This window comes from Ambystoma mexicanum, chromosome 4q, assembly GCF_040938575.1.
Source record: "Ambystoma mexicanum isolate Mex_15411 chromosome 4q, UKY_AmexF1_1, whole genome shotgun sequence".
Taxonomy (NCBI): Eukaryota; Metazoa; Chordata; class Amphibia; order Caudata; family Ambystomatidae; genus Ambystoma; species Ambystoma mexicanum.
Window position 1 is genome coordinate 390164724 of NC_090928.1, and position 23942 is coordinate 390188665.

A 23942-nucleotide genomic window follows, 5' to 3' on the forward strand; every position below is an offset into this window, starting at 1 on the left:
TGGCATGGATTCACATGCAATCTCTCCCTCTGACCCTTCTGCCGCGGCTCTTCTTGGTCATACTGCCACTTTATGTGCTTACCAAATCTGAAGATGGCTGCCAGAAGAGGGGCTTAGGGAAATGGCTGTCATTGGATGGGGGCAGTATGACCCAGAAGACAGTGATTGGTTTAAAGGAGAAATAGTTTGTAAGTGAAACTGTTTTCTTTTACCGAGGATTCCCAGCCTGCCGATGGGGAATATTCATGAGCATGTGAATTTATTCCAAGCCCATGCTGGAGAACAGTTACAGGTAAGTAACTTATTCCTTTTCATTGGCAGAAACAACTAGCCACAATAAAGCCTAGTTTGCAAAAAGCAAGTTGGATATCTATTCTTCTAATCTAAAAATGCCTCAGTTGGAAATTGGAATAACTTTTTACTCCCAGCTTCAAAAATTATGGAGTGAAATACTTTCACATTAAAATTGTATCTGAAGCCTTGTGCTAATCCAAGAAACATGTTTCTAGTTAACATACTAAAGCGATAGGGCTTGAGGAGATGACTTAGACAGAGGTCCTTGCGGAATGCAGAAGGCTACCATAGTATTCTCTCTCTATCCTCATATATTTGTTTGTGATAAGCTCTGTAATAGCATGAACATTACAGCCACATATCTTTACTAAAACCTTTTACTTGTACGTTTGCTTTGCCTCTAAATGCATTTGTTAATGTTTCAAACATTAGTGATGTCCACTTTCTTTTACTAACTTCGATGAATCCAATAGTTTGGTGTTTTTTGTATACGCAGAACATAGTTATTTGCCCAGCATTGTTGCCATCATAAACCCAGGTACTTGCACCATATACCAGCTTTTGGCATCTAGTGTCCTTTGCCAGATTTGCCATGTTATAAACATCAAATGGCCGGTGTTACCATGATTTGCCCAGCTATTCATACCTTTTGCAATTCCTAGGTATTGAAACCAATGACGGGCAACACCATCAAATGCCTATGTAGTCACATCTTTGGTCTGGCATTGTCATCACCTGCCTAGTTATTTGGGCAATTGGCAAGAATTGCCATAGACTGGCTAGCTATGCCTCCCCATGGCCACCTCCTAATTTATGGTGAGGCCAGAAGGGGAGTGCAGAATCGGTGCTCCCTCTCCCATGGAGGACAGTTCCCTGGGCACAGAGGGGCAGGGGATTTGGGTTAGGCAGTACAGTGCTGCAGCAGTGCTACACTTGAATTATAGCAGTGCTTGCCTCGGAGTAAATAGTTTTCAGTCTATATTATCTAGCTCTAAGAATGATATACTGTATGCAGATATGATACGATTAAATAACTGCAGTCTAGGATGTACAAAATTATTGGCATGGAATCTTCCATTGTTAATTTAGTTTTATTTTTCATTTTTACATTTAGTTGAAGCCCATTGTTAATTAGTGTTGCTATTTGGTAGTACTGTAAGTGCGGCCTACACGCCAAAACTACTGGCGCACAAAGTAAAAATAGGAGCGCAATCTTATGTGCGGAGGAACACACAGTCTGTGGGTGGTGTTTGGTAATTTTCCAAACATTTGACTGCCCTTTGCCATACTAGACCCTCTGGCAATTCCCGTCCACTACCTGTCCCTCTCAGCCCAAAACACACACACACACCCTGGGGTCTGTCTGAGCTAGCTCTGTGCTTTTTTTTCTGACAGTTAATGGCTTAACTGTAGGTGGTGTAATAATAAAATGACTTTACAGAGTGTATGTCCAACCATTTATTAATGAGCAAAATGTCTCCTCACAGCCTTTTTAGCTCATAATCCTTGTTAAAACAAGCATTGGCAAAGACTACAAAGGTTGGCTTTGCCATTGCTTGTTTTCTTGAGTTTGACGTTAGTGTGTTGTGAAATGTGCTTTACTGGTAATTGCAAAAACAAAAAGCAAAGAGTCAATGTGATGCGTTATCCTTTCATGAGAACAGAACACCAGAAGCACTTGTTGGTTTATGTCATATGTATGAACCATCCATTTGAGGAGTTCGCAAAGTATGTTTATAGTCAAGACTCGCACACGCCCTTCTATTCAGCTCTTCTGCAAAACACTGGCGGCCTGAACACGGTGCTGTTGGCCAGGGATTTCCGTTGGTCCACAGAGTTTCTCTGAAATGCGTCTTTCTTTCTTGCAAGGAGTCCTAATGAGACTGGTTCCTTTTCTTGCAGGGAGGGAACAATGCAGGTCACACCGTGGTTGTGGATTCTGTCGAATATGACTTCCATCTTTTACCCAGCGGCATCATCAACCCAAATGTCACTGCATTCATAGGTGCGTATATCGAGAATCTGCACCAGCTAATGCCAGATTATGATGTGATGATGTGATCCATTATTGCCATAATGTGTGTGTGTGTGTGGGGGGGGGGGCCTTCGGGGAGGGGGAGAGTTTGTGCCGCTGTAGATTTCACCGAGATAGAAATCTTCAAAAAAAGTTAACGTACTTTGCCACAAATATATGTGGGGGGGGGGGGGTTTAGGTGAATAATTAATGTAAGGGTTAAGGGGGGGTGGGGCTGCAGGGGGTCTGCCCCTGCATATATTGGCGGCAAAAACTCCTACTTCCAGGAAAATAATTCGAAGAAATCACATATGACGGGTGTATGCGCGCCCTTAAGGTGTTAAGTGCAACCTCCCCAAACACATCAGTAGAAAAGCGATCTACACAGCAACACACTTTTTTCAAATTTTAAGAAAAATGGTTTGGAAGAACATAATGAGCATTTCAAAGCAAGTATGGTTTCAATTTTTTCTGTTGGGTGCTCGGGGTGAGGTTGGATGCATAGGCAGGGGCAGTGAATAGGGGAAAGCAGTGTTTGGCACGTGATGTATAGGTGAGTGTGTATGAGGATTGGTAGGTAGGTGGATGGGTGAATGAAAGGGTGGGTATTTGAAAAGTGGGCATAAATGGTTAGGTGATGGGCAGCTGAGTTAGGGGTGTGCGTTAGGATCTATGTCTTTACTGTACCTGCATTCACTTAACCATGTATATTCACTTCGACAGTTTTACTTCTCCATAGCTTTACTTCTCCTAGCATTCACTTCCTCATTAAAGTGGGAGACCCCCACCTTTACCCCAAATTCTTCCCCCTGCAAACCCTTGATCCTAACACTAACCTTAAGCTAACCTTAACCAACCCCATTTCCGCGTTCACAATGTGAAGATGCAGACGATGTTAATGTATGAAAAAGTAAATGTCTGGCCAAGTGAATGTAGACGAGGTAAGTGCAGGGAATGTTTTGTGGGCGAAGTAAAAGGGCGATACTGGTAGGTTGGTGGTTGAGTAGGTTGGTAGACAGATGGGGAGTGAGTGGGTGGATGCCAGGGTGTGTGAGTAGACAGCTGTGCAGATGAGTTGACAGAAGCACTGGTGACTTGATGGAAGCACAGGCTGGTGAATGGATGAACAGATTCATGAAAAAGTTGGTAGATGGATACTAGTGCGAATGGACGAAACGATGAGCGCGTGAATGGACAGACTGACCAATGTATGGGCAGTCGGATTAATGGGCGGTTAAGAATGAGTGAGTGAGTGAGTGAGTGAATGAATGCATACATGAGTGAATGGATACACAAGTAGGGGCATAGTGTGGGTGAGCAAATGCACTGACTGACAGCCTCGCCTATGAGGTTGTCCTACTGTCCTATTCCAGGAAGGAGGGGGACTGATTATTTCTTACTGCAAGGATGGATGAACCAAGGTAAGGGAAGTGTGGCTTTGTTTGCAGGTGCTCCTCCAGTGCTTTCGTTGGACGGCCTTCTGGGTGCCTTGCTGATGTCTTTTGGACACTGTATATTTATCATACTCATTCTATAGTGATGACCACAGACTACAGAGCAATGTCGTTCAGCTTGTACATCCCTACCCTGGTCAGTTTTGAAAATCCCCAGTCCACAATTATTAAATAGCATCTTATTCTGTTGAGGCTTACAGGAAGTGTGTGACACATTACAATATGAGTGTAGGCACTGATACTTTGATGGTGCTGAAAAAGCAGTGGCCATCTTAGAATGGTAAGTAAGAGCATCAATTTTAAGGTTTTAGGCTTCTTTTACATTTGTTGCACCACACTTTCAAATAAAATACGTTCTATGGCAAAGCTAACAAGTCGAATAACATGCTGATTGTTTTTAAAGCTCGTTTAACTATTTTTCTTTGTTGGGAGGACAAGATTTCTAAAGTGCAATGCTTTGATTTGTTTATAGTCTTTGATTGGTTCCAGATTTATTGAACTCGAAATAACTGCAACACAAGCTGGCTACGGGTTTTCCTCCTTGAATTGGGTATTTCACCTGGGATTTAAGCTAGTAGAATTCTAAAAGCTGATGCTCCGCTGTGAGGGCAGTACTGGGCATTGAGCTCATGGCCTAGAGGAGTATGGCAGTATAGCTAAATCCTTAATTAGTAGACAGTGTGCACCTGTCACGGCCACAAATCGGGGTGGCCTATAAAAAAAATACTTTTTGGAAACTTATTTCTACTTCCACTATCATTTTAGGACCATGGTGACTGAGCTAATCCTAAATGTATAAAAAGAAAATGTAACCACATTAATGCATTACTCAACTTCATTTTAAATAGGATTTACTTTTAAAAGCATGTTGTACTATATTGTTTGTATTATGTTATTTCGGTTTTTGTGATCTATTTGCTTTCTCTAAACACGAAATGCATTACATGTTCCCCATAACACTAACTGCAGCCACACCTTGGACAGGGCATGCTGGTGCAAATTACAAAAAATTAATGCTGCATTGCTGTAAGTCAATGTGCCTGACCTCAAAATGGCCACCACAACTAACAAACATTTTTATTTTAGGCCCAAACCATGCAATTACCGATCCTTTCCACCCCTGCCAGGAAGACATATTTCAGTGGTCCAATGGGACCAATGAGAAACCGATTTCAAGAGACCTAAATCTCTTCCTTATTTTTTCTAGTTTTCCTCAGATTCCTTCTCCATTCACATAAATGTTGCAGGTTTGTAGGCATCCTCACTGTTCCTGTTCTTTTCCCCCCTCACCCCACAATGCTCAGGCTCCAGCCCTCCTCTTTTTTTTTTGCCTATTTGTACCACATGGTCCCCTCTGCACTAGCATTCTCTGCCTTTTTCTTTTCCAAGAGGCCATCCTAAACTTGGTAAAGGAACATGGCCAGTTGAGACCAACATAGAAGGGGGTCTGTGAGATGCAGAAGGTCCAAATAGAGCGAGGACTCCATGTTTCTTTCCAATCTAGTCATTATTTTGTTTTCGTTTTTTGCACATTTTGTTGAAGTGAATTCTTTGAAAAGAAAGAGCATTTGGTACTCGGTCTACAAAGGTCAAATGAAAAATGGACGTGTTGTAATGATCGTTCAATTTCTTCTGGGAGAATATTTCCCAGGACTCAAATTTGTTGCATCTTTGAGAGACATCGTGGATCCAGAGGCAATCATTGGCTAGGATGTTTATGCGACTTGTCATTGATATGTACAAGCTGAAAGACTGGTGAAGGTCCTTGAGTAAATATTTAAGACTAGAGGGACTCTCTCCATAATAGTGTTGCTGTGTACCATGCCGTCAGCCTGGTTAATACAAGCCTTGAATTTCAGCTTTATTTTTCGAAGTTTATAACATCCTCGTTAAGCGGAGCTGGCATACCACTGAGCACAACATAAAACCTTGAGAGTAAGGGATCTAGGGGTATCAAACTGGATTGCTGCAATAGCATGCATGATGGCCTCCGCAAAAAAAGAAAGAACTACAGGTCACCCAAAACTAAGCCACACGCCTGATCCTAAGCATAAATAAACGTAAACATACCTCTCAGGAAAGCCTTTTGGGACTTGGGCCCTAAATCCATCTTCAACCTGTTAAACCCCATCCAGAAACCAAGAAGAAATGGTGTTCACCAAGAACCCTTAATTGGGGAACATAGCCCATGATCTTGGACTGGAACCTAACCACCTGAGTCCAGGACATCCCTTTAAATCTACCTCTTTTTGAAGGCATTTTCCCCTGGTTGAACTAAGTTCTAAATATATAGCAACCCTAGACCTGCTAGTCCATGCTTGCCTCCAATAATAAACCAAAAAGAAATGTGTGCCCCTCCAGAACTGTGTTTTCAATGCCTGATCTTACCAAACGTGCACATTGGCTGCAGTACTATTTCTCTCCTGACAACCACCCCATCATCTTCCCCTTCCTTTCAATTACAGCAACTCTGAAGCTTCTCGTTATCAAAATTCCAAATAAATAAATTACGTTTGGGATGCCAAATGGCTTTGATCATGTGGTGGAGCATTCCAAACCTCTACAACTGCATTTTAGAAGGTGTAACTTACCAACAACGGGGTGAACCCCCCTTCGCAAGGTGTATCCTTGCCGAGTACCTTGGGTCGTGCACGATTTCCCTTCTAGCACGCCACATAGGTCTGCTTACAGCGTGGCAAGCCTGCATTTGTCCGGAACTATGATTGTGTAGCACAGAGCGAGCTGTCCTCTGAGTTTGTCCAATGAGGGTGACTGGTGTTGTTAACCCTAGCAAAACAGGGGGCGACTTATATAAATATGGGTATCTAGCATGTACCATTTATGCTTCCTTATACGACCATAAAAGCGAAATATCGAAATGAATTTACGCAAGTAGAGAATATTTTCCATAGGGAATCCACTGAAACATTTGCCTATCAAATGATTAGTCTCTAAGGTCTATAACGATTAAATGTAGCAGAAAACACATTTTAAAGGGGAATATTGGTAAAGTCACCATATATTAATGCAGAAATAAAACGTAGTTTCTACCAGAGCAAGGGCCTCTGTTCCTGAAGTGTCACCCACACCTTCCTGGAGGGAAACATCAAGTGAAGGGACTGTGCTGCTGGTATTCGTTCTGAGCATGCGCTTGATAGATAATTGCCGATCATTCCACGCGCATGGCCCTAGCTATCACAGGGAGTTTTATGGCTAAACGTAGGGGCACAGCCCATGTACCATGGGGCTGCATTTCCAGCATCCGTCAGTAGAATAGAGGAACCCCCCGGGTGCGTATTGCTACACGTGGTACGAGTGGTCAAATAGGTTGTGTGTGCACTGTAAAATCGTTGGAGGCAACCGCTCACTCAAATCCGAAATTAACTTCCCTTAAATACTTAATGAATTAGCGAGAATGTATTTAGAATTAATGTATTTGAATTAGGATTGAGAAATACTTCATTTAGATAGAGGTAGAGTTTTGCCAAATATATATTTTTTTCCGAAAATAAAATGTCCTCATAAAATGTGAAAAGGTATTAATTGACGCACACGGTCGGAGGTTCGGAAACCGATCTCGTTTCTTGGCAGAACCTTGAGTTACGAATGCCACAGGTGTGCGACTTAAATTAGACTGCCCATTTGATGTACGCAAGCAGAGCGAGAGGCCCGTGCCATCTCACAGTTTCTGAAGAAATGGCCTAACAGCTGCTCGGATCCTATTCCCATGCTCCGGTGCAACAAGTGATCGACAGGAATGTTGGCGCCCAGCCCCTGTTAAAAAAAGGCAAGTAATACAAGTGAATGTTAAAGTTACTTATATCCAAACCGGATGTCTTTCACCAAGCGGCCTTTGAGAATATATTTTGTTTTTGTTTCCGCTGGAGGGAGACCATGTACTGCCTGCCCGATAATTATGTTGTGCGTTTCTACTGTATTCGCTATACAATCAACGTGGCAATTTGCAATCATTGCTATTACGTTCGACAACCAAATAGATATTTAAATTCCATTATTATCCCCTTTTCCTCTGTTTAAGTTAATTTTGAAATCATTTAGTATGTAGCAGCCACTCTTTCCCCACTAATCAGTCAACTCCTCACTCGTATATAACATGTGAAAGTCCTTCTTCCATTCTGTTGACTAATTTGCACTGTCTGCACATTTTCCAGTACTCCTGTGTTGGCTGGTATGTGTGCTGACCAACGTTAAACAGCGTGACAAATGTGTCCCTGCTTTCCATGCCCTTTATAACACATTCACATCCCCCCTTCGTGCTATTGAATATCACCCTTTTTAGGTTGCTCTTGGGCTCGGTGGCCGTGTGACGGCAATGCTTAATCACACATCTGCCCGCTCTTAGTTTAATCTGCCGCTGCACTCCCTTGAATTCAAGCAGGCTGACCAGATCCCACCTAGAGTAACACGTGTGTTCTCTGTGCTGCCCCTTAGGTATCATCCACATTAAATATTGTTTTTGGCATCCAGATATGAATCGTTTTCAAGATCCAGAAAGCCACTGGACCCAGTTCTGAATCCATTGCACCTTACTGCTGCTGGGACTATGTACCATTCGTTAGTGAGGGTACACCAACCAAATTGCATTCTGTTTCTACACTTGGAATTCATCTTGCAATAATCGTAATTTATTTATTTATTTATTTATTTATTTTTTTTTTTTTTTTTTTTTTTTTTTAGGGTTAGTTATACATTTTATTATTACAAACAAATGTAATCTGGAAGCTTCTACCAAGAAAAAGATTTCGGAAGGTCCATGTGAGGCTTAAATCTTGCTGCTGATTAGCTAGATCACATCAAGTATGGCAGAGAATTGGTCCAAGAGTTGTCCCCAGAACACACGTGGTGCTTAAGCAGTGATCATAGTCCAGAAAAGCTGGTGCACCATGTGCATGGATGGCAATTTACTTGGATCGCTGCCTCATTTTTCTCCTCTTGCGCTTCAGCCTTCGCTCTCATGGCGGCGGTTCCTGACAACAAGCGTAACCGATCTGCACTAAAGTCGACTCGTGCTAGGAGCAGCAAACTATATATCAATAATCGTAATTTATTAAGCCACACTCCAAAGAACTGTAGTCTAAAAGTATATAACAGCCAGCCAATAACAGTTTCATGGCTCTTATTGAAAGGTTGCAAGCATGGCCCGTCACATTTACTGATTCAAATGATGATCAAAGCTTTGGCAGGAAGCAGTCGATCGTTCTAACGTTGCCACTGATGGAATATCTTAATCCGTTATAGTTGCCTCGCCTTGTGCTGACCTCGGTGGTTAAGTGCTCTTATAGCACACAGTTACCTCGACAGGGTTTTGCTACCTAATAGTCAGACCAGGTACTTGTGCCAATGGGTTGTGAATCTTTGCAATGGGGAAAGTAATGGATGGCCTCAAGAACACAGCATTCTGTCCTGTAGAGAAGTACTGAAATGGAGAGCTGTACATTAGAGAAGGAGGGGTGATCAGGGCATATATGCACCAGCCACCGTTGACTTGTACATAAACCAGTTATATAGTTGAACAGCAGAGTTGTCTATAATGAAATGTGTGTTTTGGAAGTGTCCAAGTTTGTGTAGTTCCTTAAGATGGAGGCCTAGAAACAGCTTCTTCATTGAAGAGGGCAGGCAGTCTGCAGTAGGTACAGCTGCCAATTGTATGTCATTCCCATTTGCTCTGAGGCAGGCGGTGCACAAGGAAAGGGCCTAGAACTCTCCATTTATATCCATTTCTTCTCTCTAGACGGGTCATGAGCTGTTACTAAGCTGCTCTATAAAGGCAATCACTCCCTTGTGTTACCACACTTTCCAAGCCTTTTCTGAATTCAAGGTCCGGAGTACCAAGGAAGTCTTCAAGTTGATGATCTGGCTCAAACCTAACTCGGTGTACCAACCAGGAGACCAAGCAGTCTTTCCTCTTTCTGTAATGACTTGGCAGGTGAAGACCAGTGGTCTGGAGAGTTGCCCAGATCTTTGCCAGAGGTTAGGGTTAATTCCAAACCTTACAGCCATCACCTATTTTGTTTTGCATAGGGACTCTATACTATTCATGCAGTCTCAGAAGAGGAACAAATGGGATTTCATGATGAGCAAAAAGGTTTGCACTTTTCTCTGTAAACCAATATTTAAAGAAGTGGCAGCAGACCTTAAAAACAGGTTCAGGAGAACTCGTGTATTTATTAATTAACTGTTGTATCATGTTCAAACCTAGCAAGGAGCATAGTGCAATGTGTAACGCGTTAAAGTACATTTATTAAAAGTTGCATGACACAGATTTTATAATAAAACACGAATATAGAGTGGAAGCACAAATGATCCTGGATAGAGAGAAAGCAGAATATACAAACCATAATTAGACGACCAATATGACAGTAAAAGGTGCACCTAGATATAAAAATCCAAAATCTGGACAGTCCCGGATAATGCCTGAATAGTAAATGAGTCTTGTACAGTGCACACACGCTGCTGAAGCAGCCTCAAGTTGCTTTCTAGTATCTCAGCAGCCTGATAGTTATCGACATATGGATGCAGTGTATTGTGGGAAAAGTGTAAATAGTCTTTGATGGATATATTGGAGAGTGGGAAGATTTCATAAGATGGCTGTACAAACGGCGAAAGATCTGCCCTCAGTAATCTAAACTTGGGTATTATCAGTAGGGTTGGGTGGGAATTCTAAACGTGAATGGAACAGGTGAAATGTGTACCAGGTAGGGCGGTAAATGGACCAGTCCCTATTAACCTTCCTTCCTGACTTTGTTCTCCAAAGGTGTCTCACTCACAAGTCCCCGGGGATCTGTCATCCAGGTGGCCAGGACCCAGCCCTCGCTATTGGATCAGTTCCTGGGGTGGACCAGTACGCGAGGACCACCTGGATGAGGGGTCTTAAGGGAGTGAAAGTGGGACACCGAGGTTTGAGACGCGGTATCCCCTTCCTTGTGACACCTTTTCCCATCCTGCCTAGTAGGATACGTAGAAACTCTACCTCGCCCCTTTTCCAACACATACACTTTCTTACAGCGTGAACGACAACGGACTAAAACCCAAGCCATTTACCCGACATGTCCCAACACAAGGGTCAGGCAGAGTTAGGCAATTAGACAACTACCCACACCTGACTACCCTGTCCCTTCCCCCATAGCGATAAAAGGCAGAGCACAAGAGCTCACTTCGAGCAAGGCCGAAAGAACGAAGAAGCAGCTATTCCAGGACAGCAGTTCAAACAGAGGAGAAAGGCAGTGAGACCGGAGAGGACGTCAAGGAGGGAGTTGCCCTTGCCCTTTTCAACCCAGACTTGTGAAGACTCTGATAAAAGAAACATAAGACCGTGAATCGCAACTAGCCCATGGTGTGATGGAAATAGGTTATTTAAAGGGTAGAGAATGGGAAGTACCCGAAGAAGAGCTAGAGACCTTTAGTATTTGTTTGTCAATCGTCGACTGACTTTACATACGAAAAGGCATGGGTAAATGGGCGGCAAGTAAGAGCCTTAATTGACTCAGGTAATAAGCAAACTGCTATATGGGCTGATTTAGTTACAACCAAAGGATTACATGTGTACACTGGGACAATGAAGTGTAACCCAAAATACCTGTACACATCAATATCCGGGGTGAATCCTGTGAAATATATTCAGCCATAATTCCTGGACTCCCCGAAGAAGTTATTCTGGGACAGGATTTCCCTACCTTTTCTACTCTCTTACAGGAAACTCGACCTCAATGTGGAGATTTTCAACCCCAGAGTTGCTGGCAAGCAGACACTCCCAAAACTCTCCAATATGGGACTGGGAAAACTCTGAGCTTAGGAGACCTGAACCAACCCTTAAAAACCAATTCATGGCCTACTGTCGAGAGACCAGTAAAAACTCTACACCTCTAACAACACTGACCACAACAAACCAATGGGATATGTGAGAGTTCTTTGACATCTCTCATCCCTGTTCTCTTCCAGGTCTTCACAAAGTGGAACCTGGACAAAGAACAGGCATATACATATCGCATAGGGGAAGGGTATGTGAGAAACCTGAAGGTGTCTCACTCACTAGTCCCCAGGGATCTGTCATCCAGGTGGCCAGGACACGGCCATCACTATTGGATCCAGTTCCTGGGGGTGGACCAGTGCGGGAGGATCACCTGGATGAGGGGTCTTAGGGGAGTGGAAGTGGGACACCAAGGGTTGAGGCATGGTATCCCCTTCCTTGTGACACCTTTTCCCAATCTTGCCTAGTAGGATAAGCAAAAACTCTACACCCCCTCCCCTTTTACAACATGAACACTTTCTCACAGCATGAACAGACTAATACCTAAGCCGTTTACCTTACACGTCCCAACACCAGGGTCAGGCAGAGTCAGCCAATTACCGACAACTACACACACCTGACTACCCTTTCCCTTCCTGATAGGGATAAAAGGCGGAGCACAAGAGCACACTCTGAGCAAGGTTGAACACACAAGGAAGCAGCCATTCCAGGACGGCAGTTCAAATGGGGGAGAAAGGCGGCAAGACCGGAGAGGACGTCAAGGAGGGAGGTTCCCTTGCCCTTTTCAACCCAGACCTGCGAAGCCTCAGATAAAAGAAAATAAGACTGGGAATCGCAGCTGGCCGATGGAGTGATGGATGTCAGCGGTACATGGCACCCTCCCGCACTGATAGCCAGGGCGGGGAGACGTGGTTGCCATTGTGGTACCGTCCTTGACTCCTGGGGCAAAGGAGCCGCCAACAAGTTCAGCACAGCCGGTGAGTCGGAAGAACCCGATAGTCGACTGGACTATGTTAGACTCAAGGTTGCAGTGGCAACGTTAAGAAGATAAATAGACAAGAGATTTTTTGTGAACAAACTTGGTACCAGAGATAGAGTGGTCCGGTGCCACATGGGCGCTCAGTTGAAGTTCTCTACCTGGTACCCCTCTCCTGAACAAAGAGACTGTGTTGAACATTATGAGTAAAGAAACTAAAAGTACCAAGAGGCCATAGGGAAGGCTGGTGTAATGTGTTAAGGTGGTCATACAGGGGTAAAGCCAAATTACATGTACAATCGGAAGTCCTTGACACATTGCAGAAGTTTTGGTATTGTGAAACAGGCATATGCGCCCGGCTGAGAGGAACGCTGCGTGAACTGTGATGGTATGAGGCCCGCACTTGCCGTAGACTAACAGTGACCCAGCTGGATGAGATCGCCCTTCGGAGGTCTCTGTTTAAGATTAGTAAGTGCTTTGGAAGGGCTGTGCCTGGATGAAGGAGACCTCACTAAACCGAGGGGGTTGTTTAAAAAGATATTGAGACTGTTGAATATTACAAATAAGGATCTTGTGATTGAAAGGTGATAGTAAATCCGACTGAGTGATGGCAAGAGTAAAATTGTGGAAAAGCTAAGTGAACAACATTGTGATGACAAGTATGTACCCGATGGAGGGATGTCCACATTGAGTGGTTGGTCTGAGCCCGACTAAGGGAGGCTGACGACTGAAAGAAGGATCTGAGCCCAGCTGAGAGGGATCCAATGGTGGAAGGCTAATCACCCAACGTAAAGGTTAACAGAAAGAACTTTTGTTTTGTTTTGGCGTATCAGGCCCTCTGAAGCAAGAGACTTTGCATGAGAAGAGACCTGGGCTCAGAAGACCCTGATACTGAGAAAAGGAACTGTAAGTTCATGCCGGAGAAGCCCAGGAGTGTGCTGTGCTCAAGAGTCCCTCCTTGTCCTGTGCTAAAAATGTGGGGAAGGGAGACCCCGGCCCTAACATCCTGACTTATTTTCTTTTTATTTTGTTTATTACTGTCATGCATGCTGGCCATATTACCTCTGGACCTGGAACAACATCTTCATGCAGAACGAGCTATGCTCATAGAACTGCTAGACCGTTCTATTGTAAATGGAGATTGTTTGATGCACTGCCGGGAAAACGACGTGTGCATTATTCACATTGTTAAATTCATGTGATTCAGATTAGTCACGTGTGTTATGGCAGTACGTTCATAAGCAGCGCGTGGATACGTCGCTCGCTGCTTCTAATTGAACCAATATGGCGTTTGGTAGCTGAAACCCTTGATCTCCGTCCTCGCATTCTCTTCAGTTACTTACTTGGCTTCTTCGGCGTGTTTTCTCCACACGCAAATTCCTGGAGCTGCTGTCTGGAAGTCACAGGTTGGCCGCACTGTCTGCGTGCTCTTCAGTCGCGTGTATTCAGACACGCGGGTTCCTGATTTCTTCGCATGCTGCTTTCCTGACTACGTGAAGTTGGTCGCGTGTAATTCCCACGCGGACGCTGTTTCCATGCACGGCTGTCCTACGCTGCATGTACTTTGTTCGCGGGTAATACACATGCGGACTTTGGAACTCTTCAAGTACGGCTGCTCTGACTGCGTGCACTTCTGTTTGCGTATCGCACGCGGTCTACTCTACTCTTTACACGCTGCGGTCCTAGTTGCGTGTCCTTGTGTTACATGTGAATCCTCACGCTTGCAAGAGCGGTTGTCCCGACTGCGTGAACTCTGTCGCGTGTAAACCTGCACGCTGGCTTTTTCCTCACGCTTGCAAGAGCGGCTGTCCCGGCTGCGTGAACTCTGTCGCGTGTAATCCTGCATGCAGGCTTTTGAACTCTGTTTAAACGTGTAATTCCACACGCATCCTATTCTTTGCTTTGGAGTGAATTCCTGGCACCTGTGATGAGATAACAGGTGGACTCATTTCATCATATTTCTGTTTCTACGTGGGAAAGGAAGTATTTCTTTTGAAGGTGATTGTGCACAGTACTTTGGACGCTATCCTGTGGTGCACCAACCCGGTATCTAGCGTGAGCCTCGTGCCGTTTGGGATAAGTCTCCCTTACTAACCTTCCCCTCCTTTTAGTTGTTTCAACTCCTGGATTTCTTCAGAGACTTTGGTGGAGACTTCAGTTCTAAGCCCACAGGACAGTGTTGTTAATTAGTGATATTGCTGTTCTATAGTTAGTTGATTTGGGACAGTTTCTCATGATACTTTATTTATCCTAGGCTGACTTCCTATAAAGCTCCCACGCCCTTTCCAGTGATCCCCCTCTCTGCCTGTTTCATCGGTCAGAGAGTGGTATCATTTAGAAGGTCTAATTTGACTTCACTACTATCAAGTCGTGTAAATAAGGATCCGGAAGAGCCCTACCAATTGTATCCTTTTTGGTTACCGTATCCTTTTAATAAGATACCTTGGTGATTTATGACAATTACAAACCTTTTCCTTAGTTTCATCATCACAATTCCTTGGTTTCGTGCAGCAAGAACAAAGAAAATAAAAAGCCAAGGAACAGCAAAAACAGAAAAGAATTTCCACATCATGAATAGTACACTTGTCACTCAGAAGTTCTTTAAGGTAGTTAGCTCTAGCCAAAATTGTAAAATCATACAAATAAATTATTTTTGTTCGTCCAATAGCACAGAGGTCCAACAGTCTTCTGGATTGAGAGTTACCGCTTCGGGTTGGAAAGCATCTCGATATTTAAGTCTGATCTGAGACAGAGCATCACATTCCATCAGGATGTGACAGAGCGTTTCCTGTTGATTCCGATCGAGACAAAAACGACATAAATGTGGCTCCCCATTTAGTTGTTTCCGTTGTGCTAATACTTCCCTAGTCGGAAGAAGATTCAGTCTTAGACGTAAAAATAAGTCTCTGAACTTGGGGCATGGGAATCAGTACAGATATGAAGGCAGTTGATTTAATGCTCGAGAGTAATCCGGACAGTTAATTGAAAGTTTGTATTTTGCTTTGGTCTGTTGCGTCTCTATCCAATCCAATCATTCCATTGGTTTTTCTTTTTGAGCAATGTGGGGTTTGTTGATAGAACTTCTTCCGGAGAGTCTAAAGCTTCTAACCACATTGTGCATCTGTTCTTCCAGAGATTAAATATTTCATTTTGTTGCTTAGACGGTGCCGATCTCAGAATGGCCAGTGGGAGAACATCTTCGGTAGGTATTTTCCGATAGAGATCAATTGACTTCCACAGAATCATTGAATGGGTTGATTGGATGGCAAGTTCAAACCTTATCTGGGAGATTAGAAACGCTTTGGGTAGAGACAGAACTTTCTTCCAAAAGACACCTTCTAGATGATCCATGCCTTCCATGATAGATTCAAGGCAGCCTCTGCTCCAAATGCCAGAATCGGAATTACTTTTTGCCGATAAGAGTAGAACAGGGCGCAAGGAACATTTACCAAACTTTCTATGTAGAAACAGTGCTTGTCACACTCGAGATCAAACCTTTGTTTCTAAGGCTTCTCCCCACTCATGTTCATTCAGAGATGATTTAATCCAGACTCCTAAATATTTTATGGTTTTGACTTGCAGCAGCTTGGTGGAACCTAGATGTAAGGCAAATTTAATTTTGTTTCGGTTATGAAGGTTGCCAAAAGATAAGGTTTGGGTCTTTGCAGAGTTAACCGATCAGCCATTTTCCTTAAAATATGAGAGTAAGGTGTTTAAGCTCCGTTGTAGTCCAATCAGCGTTTTGTCCAACAGGATTAGGTCATCTGCATAGACCATCAAAAAGGTACCGCTGTGCCGTTTAAAATATGCGGGTGTGTTCTTGCCTCTCCTTGAGCAGTGTTCAGGTCCAAAATATGCAGGTTAAAGAGTATTGCCACCAGAGGGCATCCCTGGTTTATGCCATTCCACGTTTCGATCTTCTTTGATAAAGCACCTTGACTTGAGAGTCTAACCTGGATCGATGTGGTGGTATAAAAGGCCTTAATGGCTATTAGAAGGTCTTGAGGGCAATTCCATGCCTGTAATATCTGCCATAGCCTTCGACGGTCAACTCTATCGAAGGCTTGTCTGAGGTCTGAACACTGCGTAGATCCTGGTATTTGCTTTCAATGCTTTGAGCTTTAGCAGGTTGAGTAGCATAATATTGATTGTTGTGCTTGCTCCTTTAACAAAGCCGGTCTGCCGGGGATCTATTCTGATGTTCGTGTTTGACCAAAGGGTTAGCTGGCAAAGTAGTATTGAAGCAAAGAGTTTCACCAACGGGTCTAGTAGTACAATAGGACGATAGTTGGTAGGCAACGCTCTGTCACCGTGTTTAAAGAACGGATCAGGACTGGATTTTTCCAAGACAAAGGGATTTGAGTTGTTTCCATTATTGCCGAGAACAGGGCTACACAAAGTTCCGCCCACGCTTCCGGATGCAGCCTCAGCAAACTATTGGAAAGGCTGTCGGGCCCAGGTGCTCCTGACGTGTTAAGATGTTTTATTAATGTTAGCATGTCATCTCGTTCCCAATTGATGTTCCATTTGGTGGTTATGTTAAGTTCCTGAGGATCTTCATTATTCGCTCTCTTTGCATATATAGCAGAGAAATGAGCAAACCATTTTACTTCAGGGACTGCCGCAGTCAAAGATGGGGCTATTCTTTGATTGCCATTCAATAAAGCCCAAAGTTCACAGTATTCTGATTACCCAATGTTTTCTGTATCATCTCTGCTTCTAGTTGGAGTCGATGTTCCTTAGACATTAGAAAACAGTTTTTATATTTCTGCTTCCTTTTCTGGATAAGCGTAGTATGCTCTTTTAGATGAAGTGACTTCAGTTTTCTTATGTCCGCTCGATATAGTTTCCTCTGGTCAACCAGTTCTGCATTGTAGGTGTGAACTCCAGTGTAAGGAGTTTTCATTGTTTTTTCTATCAGGGGCTTTATAGGGTATCAGCATCCAATCATATTCTAGTCTCCCGATGCCACTTTTAGGATGATTTAGGTACTTTTCCGTCATGATTGATACATCGGAAGCGCGTAAGTCTGTTTTGCTCATTGTTCAATTGCAATGTCGTCAGTTTTAAGGTCGGGCTGCTTTGATTGTGGTTCCAGGCTAAAGCGAGTAGACAATGGTCGCTTTTCAGAGTTAAGACGACTTTCAAGGTGTGAAATTCTGAACTCTGTTTCATAGAAGCAAAAATGTAATCTAAGTATGCAACATAATTCCCCATCTCACAGGTCGGAATAGGGGGAATCTCTTCAGGAAGTTGACCATTTATCACAAAAATAGATTGCACTTGCAATTCCTTTACCTATAGTTGGGCTTTCTTAGGCAGCCTGTGATTGGGTGTCAAGGTTCGGTGTTCTCAAAGAGATGGATGTTCAAGTCCCCACATAAGATAAATTGAAGATCCTTATATCATAGTTGTAGCTCGTCTAATGTCGTGAGAATTGTCTTGATAAATAGCGAGTCGTTAATTCCAACAGGGTTCCGGTACAGATTGCAAATGGCCACAAATGTTGGAGATTCCTTGTTTGCTAAAGTATTCAAGATCACCACCATTTGAGTAAAAGGATTAGGGTTCATCTCCTCTTGAACTTCTAGGTTTCTGGCTTATTTTACTAGAATGAGCAATCCTGAAGATGGATGCCCGATTTTTCCTCTAAGGGCAGGATTTAAAGAAGGGATATACCCATCACATGCCGGCAAGGCCTGAATCCAGGTTTCTTGAAGACAGACAATTTCGTATGTCTGCAACATTCCATTTCCTTCCACGAACAAGTGGGTGGATCCTCGGGTATTCCAGCTGCACATTTTCAGTGGACAAGCCACCAAAATTCGTGATTGCTAGTTTACCTGGGTCAATGATATTCTTTGTCCAGTCTGGGTGTTAGTGTGGTTCAGGTCCTTGTTTGTCGTGGTATCGTCTAACCACCTGACTGATCTGTTGGTCTTATGGTCTCTATTTTCCAAGTTCATTAGTAAGTTATAGAACAATTCAGGTTCTTTGGGACTGCTCTCAAGAGATTTCTCCTTTGGATGACTAGCAGTAATTTGTCGATGGGGTAGCACCCTCTGTCTCGTTGATTCTTTGGTGGTAATTTGAGATCTCAGAGTTTTCTTATGTGAAAACGTCTGACTTAGATCAAATCCTAAAGGTAAAAAAGCATCGCTCTGGGTTAGGATTGCTGTTTTCACCGCAGTTGAAAAGAGATGTACAATCAACCACTGGTTTCTTTTTTCTTCGCCAAACTGGATGAATTTAATATCTCTAGAATCTAGGTGTTTCAGTTCAGTGATAAATTGCAGCAGTTTGAGTACGTTGGTGTGATGGTTTAAGATCAGGCAGTCCGATGATCTCAAGATGTGTTCAATTACTACAGTGCAAGGTTGCCGTTCAGGTCTTACTAGGTCAAATTTTGGTAGGTTTAGAGTTGGTTCTTTAGGTGCTTGGATGTAGATTTCCCTCTCAGGTTGTTTGCCTTTGTTAAGCACTTTCAACTCTTTTGATCTAACGTGGAAAATTATTTTTTCTGTAGAGGCCATTAATAGATCCACACCCAAGAACTCTTGGGGCGGAAGATGGTGAGGTGCATTTGGGACTTCCAAGTCAAAATATGAAATTTCTTTTAGCGAAATTAGGAGATTTTGACTGGAAGTTATTTATTTAAAAACATTTTTAAAAAAACATTTTATTGAGTTATAAACACAACCAAACAATACAAACCAAACAAACAGTGCCACTACTTCCCTTATCCCAACCCCCTCTACAAGTCTATTGCATTAAACCTTTAGTTTCCGCATCCTGTGGTTCGGTCTCCTCTTCTACAGGCTCCGCCGGGTCATCTAATGACCCAAACAGTTCGGCTATCAGTGATTTCCAGGCCATCAGGGACTCAGTCTCCTCCTCCCCCCCTGTGCTACTCGCTTCTTGCCATGCCATGGTTTCGGCTTCCGCCCATTTTTGCAAATCTCTCCACCACACCTCTACCTTTGGCACATGGCATGTCTTCCATCCCATGGCAATCCTCCTCTTTGCAAGCACATAAGCCAGATCCCTCAGCTTACTCACGTGCCTGAGCTTCTGTGGTCTTGGGAACCCCTCCAGCAGACAGGCCTACACTGTATCCACTACAATCTTGACCCCTTTATCTTCCAGTTTCCCTTTCACTCCTCTCCAGAAACGTTCTATGATCGGGCATGACCAGAACATATGCACCATGCCCGCGTTCTCCTCATCACACTTGGGGCATGCTTGCCGTCCTGCATTTTCAAACCTCGATATCCTCCAAGGCTTCATATATGCTCTATGCGTTATGTACAGCTGAATCTGTTTCAGCCTCGCGTTTCTAGACACCCTCTTATGATACGCCTGCAGCCGTTCCCACATCCCGTCTTACATCGGGGCTCCAACCTCCGTTTCCCAATCTAGTCTCAACTGCGTGACCTCCTTCCCCACTTTGGACATCAGCATTTCATACAATCTGGAAATCTCATGACCCCCCTCAGCTATGTCGTATATCATGTCTATGGTGGCATCTGATTCTTCCTCCAACACAGTTTCAGGCCATGTTCTCTTAATCCTCTGTACCATTCTATGATACGTAATATACTGGCCCTCGTGCAACCCAGTTTCTTCCCGCAGCCCCTCAAAAGTAATACTAGAGCCCTCCCGCCAAATATCACCCATTGTTGCCACCCCAGCCGGTTCCCAGTGGTTCCTGAGTATCATTCGCAGCTGCTCGTCTGCCCCCGTCAATGCAACCAGTGGTATCTGCAGTGAGCATGGGGACGGGTTCTCCATCATTTGACATGCCCTGCGCCACACCTTCCACCCCAGTAGCATCATTTTAGGGCGCCCCACCATTTCTGCCCTGGGTACCCACATCATCTCTTTTAAATAAAAAGGTGCACAATCACGCCCAAACAGCCTAAATTCCGAGGTCTTTTCGTCAGAGAGCCATTTGGCAACATACGGTAACTGGCTTGCCACGTAGTGCGCCTCATAGTTGGGCAACTTTATCCCTCCTTTGTCATGGAAGTTCTGTAGCTTCCATAACGCCACTCTTTCGCGTGCCATGCCACAAAAAGTCCCTACACATGCTATTCAGTTTGGTGAAGAACTTCTTAGGAATCAGGTACGGTATGTTCCCGAAGTAGTGTAGGAGCCTTGGCAGGACCACCATCTTTAGCATTGCTCCCTGCCCCATCATCGCCAAGGGCAGCTTTGCCCAAAATTGCATGCACTTCTCAATTTCTTTAATGGCTACTTCTGTGTTGCACCTATGCTCTTCCTCCACAGTGTGGTATATATCTATCCCCAGGTACCGAAATGTGCTAACCGCCCACGGCACTTCCAATACAGGTAGTCGCTCCGCTGGAATCCCCATGTACCCCCCTAATGGGAACATGCTGGACTTCTGGGGGTTCACTGCTATACCGGACAGCACAGCGTATCTCTCCAGCACTTCTAGGATGTACTGGAGATTTTCTTCTGGGAATCGCAAGTACAGCAGCATGTCATCTGCATATAGGGAGATCAGATGCCGCTCCCCTTTCACCTCGATGCCTATGGTGTCATATTGCTGCCTCAGATATATTGCTAGAGGTTCCAGGGCCAGTATGTAAAGCATTGGAGACCACAGACATCCCTGTCTAGTACACCTGCTGAGCTGCCACCTTTCCGATATCACAGATCCTGTCCTAACTCTAGCCAGCGGTTCGCTATGTATAATTTTCGCCCACCTTACATATCCAGGCCCTAACCCGTAGTACTTCAGGGCCGCAAGCAGCCATGGCCATTTAACGGAGTCAAAGGCCTTGATTGCATCCAAAGACACAATTGCAATTTCTGCATCTCTTTCTCTGCCAAACTCAATGATTCTCTGGAGTTGACTATGATTATTGGTAATGTTTCTATGAGGGACATAGCACGTTTGATCCGGGTGTATTAGTTTGCCAATAACATTCTTCAGTCTATTTGCTAAGACAGCAGTTAATATCTTGCTGTCTTGATTCAGCATTGACAAGGGTCTATAGGAACCACAGCTGTGCCCAGGTTTATTAGGTTTGGGGAGCGATATTATGACGGCCTCTCTCAGTGACTCCGGTAAGCGTCCCGTCTCAAACGCTTCGTTTAACATCTCTAACAGTGGGGGGAGGACCTCTTCCATGTATACTTTGTAAAACTCACTTGGGAGTCCATCTGTCCCTGGGGTTTTACTAGTAGGCAGCTGCCTCACCACCTCCCCTAATTCTTCCAAGGTGATCGGGGTATCTAGTTCCTCTCTCTCCTCCTCGCTTATCTTGGGCAACCCCATGTCCTCAAGCGTTTCTTCCATCATAGCGCGACTACTCTCCCCGTCGTCTCCGTATAATACCTTGTAATAATCCACAAACGCTTGATTAACTCCCTCCTGGGTGTCCTCTACGCTACCGTCTTCTCTTTCTATAGTCCTGATTGTGACTCTGGGAGTCTCACTCTTATATAACCACGCCAAAAGTCTCCCCGGTTTATCACCTCCCGCTTGCTGTCTCTCTACGTATTTTTTATAATTAAGGTTACACAATCTCTCCCAATATTCTGCACATTTTTGCTGTAGCTTAAGTGTCAATTCTAGCTTCTCTGCTGTATCGTCTCCGCCCCTTAAGGCCTCTTCTAATTTTTTCTTCCGTCTCTTGCAGTTCGGCTAAAACCCCACCTTGTAGGCCCTTGGATTTCGCTATGGCTACCCCCCTCATGACAACTTTAAAGGCCTCCCATAGTGTTCCTGCCGAATCTACGCTCCCAGTATTTGTTTCAAAATAATTTACAATCTCCTCCCTCAAGTCCTCCCTAAAAAAGGGGTCTTGCAACGCTTCCGCTCGTAGGCGCCATGTCGGGATCCTCGCTCTCGGGGGGGGGGGGGGGGGGGTTAGTATTGCCATGCGAGAATCAGGGGCGAGTGGTCCGAAAGGACCCTGGCCTTGTACTCTATTTGTGCGATCTCCGCTATCATTTCGGGTGATGTGAAGACATAATCCAGCCTCGTTGATAACTGCTGTGGGGTAGAATAATGTGAATATTGCCTTTCCTGGGGGTGCCTCACCCTCCATGCATCCTCCAAACCAAAGTCATCCAGCAATGTCTAATGCCTTGGCTGCAGGGGCTGGTCTATCCATCTTCCCATCCAATCTGTCCACCCTCGGGTTCAATACGCAGTTGAAGTCCCCTCCCCAGATCATCACGCTTCCTACGCATGCGCTCAAATTCACACTCAATGTTCTAATGTACGCCGCTGTGTTCTGGTTCGGGGCATACGTGTTAACAATGCTTATCTCCCGGTTCTCCACCATTCCCATCAGTATAACCATCCTCCCGTCTGTCTCAGCCACCACTTGCAATCGCTGAAAAGGGACATGTGGCGCCACCCAAATAAGCACTCCTCTCGCTTAAGCAGAGTACGATGAGCCCACCAACACTCCTTTCCACTTCCCAGCGATCGTGTCCATCCTCTCTCGTGTAAGGTGGGTTTCCTGCAGCAATGCAATATCTATTTTCTGCCTGCGCAGGTACAACATAACTTTGTTGCTTTTTAAGTAGCTGTTGAGCCCCCGCACGTTCCATGTAAGTATCTTAAGGTCCCCCATGGCCTGTACAAGTTCAGTTCCTCCTCCCCCAGGTGCAGTCTGACTTTGAATTCCAATCCAATCTGTATAGGCTTGCATCCCATTCTAAATTCCCTTTAACCAAAAACACCCCAAACTTCCCGTTCCCCCTCCCTCCCGCCTCCCGTCCCTTCCCCAACATCACTCCCCCCAACTGTTGCCCAGTTCCATGCCTGGATCTCAGGCTCCCCCGCATCTAGCTCTTTCTGGCTCTCGCCTGTACTCAAAGCTCCGCAGGGTGAGGCCGCCCTAGTGGCCAACCTACTACTACTACAACTATAATTCGGGGGGGTAGGGTGCTTTCGCGCTGCCGCTACTATGTCACTTCGGGTTAACTACACATTGCTATACAATTTGCATATGTGTACACGCTACTATATTCCAGTCCTTCAAGTCCGTTACAGTCAGCGGTATCTTATCAAAATATCAGCCTCCTACAGCCGCGCCCATTAATCTTAATCTTCATCTAGGCACCCCTGGGGTGCTCACTCGACGCCTTAACAGTATGCATACCGTATCCCAGTCACATATCGTGTCCCTCTTGGGTCTCTTCCGTGTCTCGTTCCAGGCAGCCCTGCAGATCCAGCCACGTCGTTGCTTCTTCTGGAGTGTCAAAAAAATACATTTTGCTCTTGTGCACCACCTTCAATTTTGCGGTGTACAGAAGCATATATTTTATCCCAGCCGCGCGCAGCCTTCTTTTGATTGCCACATAGCTGTACCGTTGCCTCTGGACCAACATAGTCTAGTCCGGATACGCTGTGATGGTGCTCAAGGCCCTTTCGATTGTTCCACCTTTTCG

The 23942-nt window shown here is 44.6% G+C and overlaps 1 protein-coding gene across 1 annotated transcript in view; it reads left to right on the forward strand.

Annotated features, from left to right (window-relative positions):
• ADSS2 (adenylosuccinate synthase 2) overlaps nt 1-23942 on the forward strand; it is an 888588-nt gene that overhangs the window by 182621 nt on the left and 682025 nt on the right. Inside the window, exon 2 of the mRNA XM_069607967.1 lies at nt 2197-2299. Coding sequence (XP_069464068.1) covers nt 2197-2299 — 103 coding nt within the window. The remainder of the gene's footprint in view (nt 1-2196; nt 2300-23942) is intronic.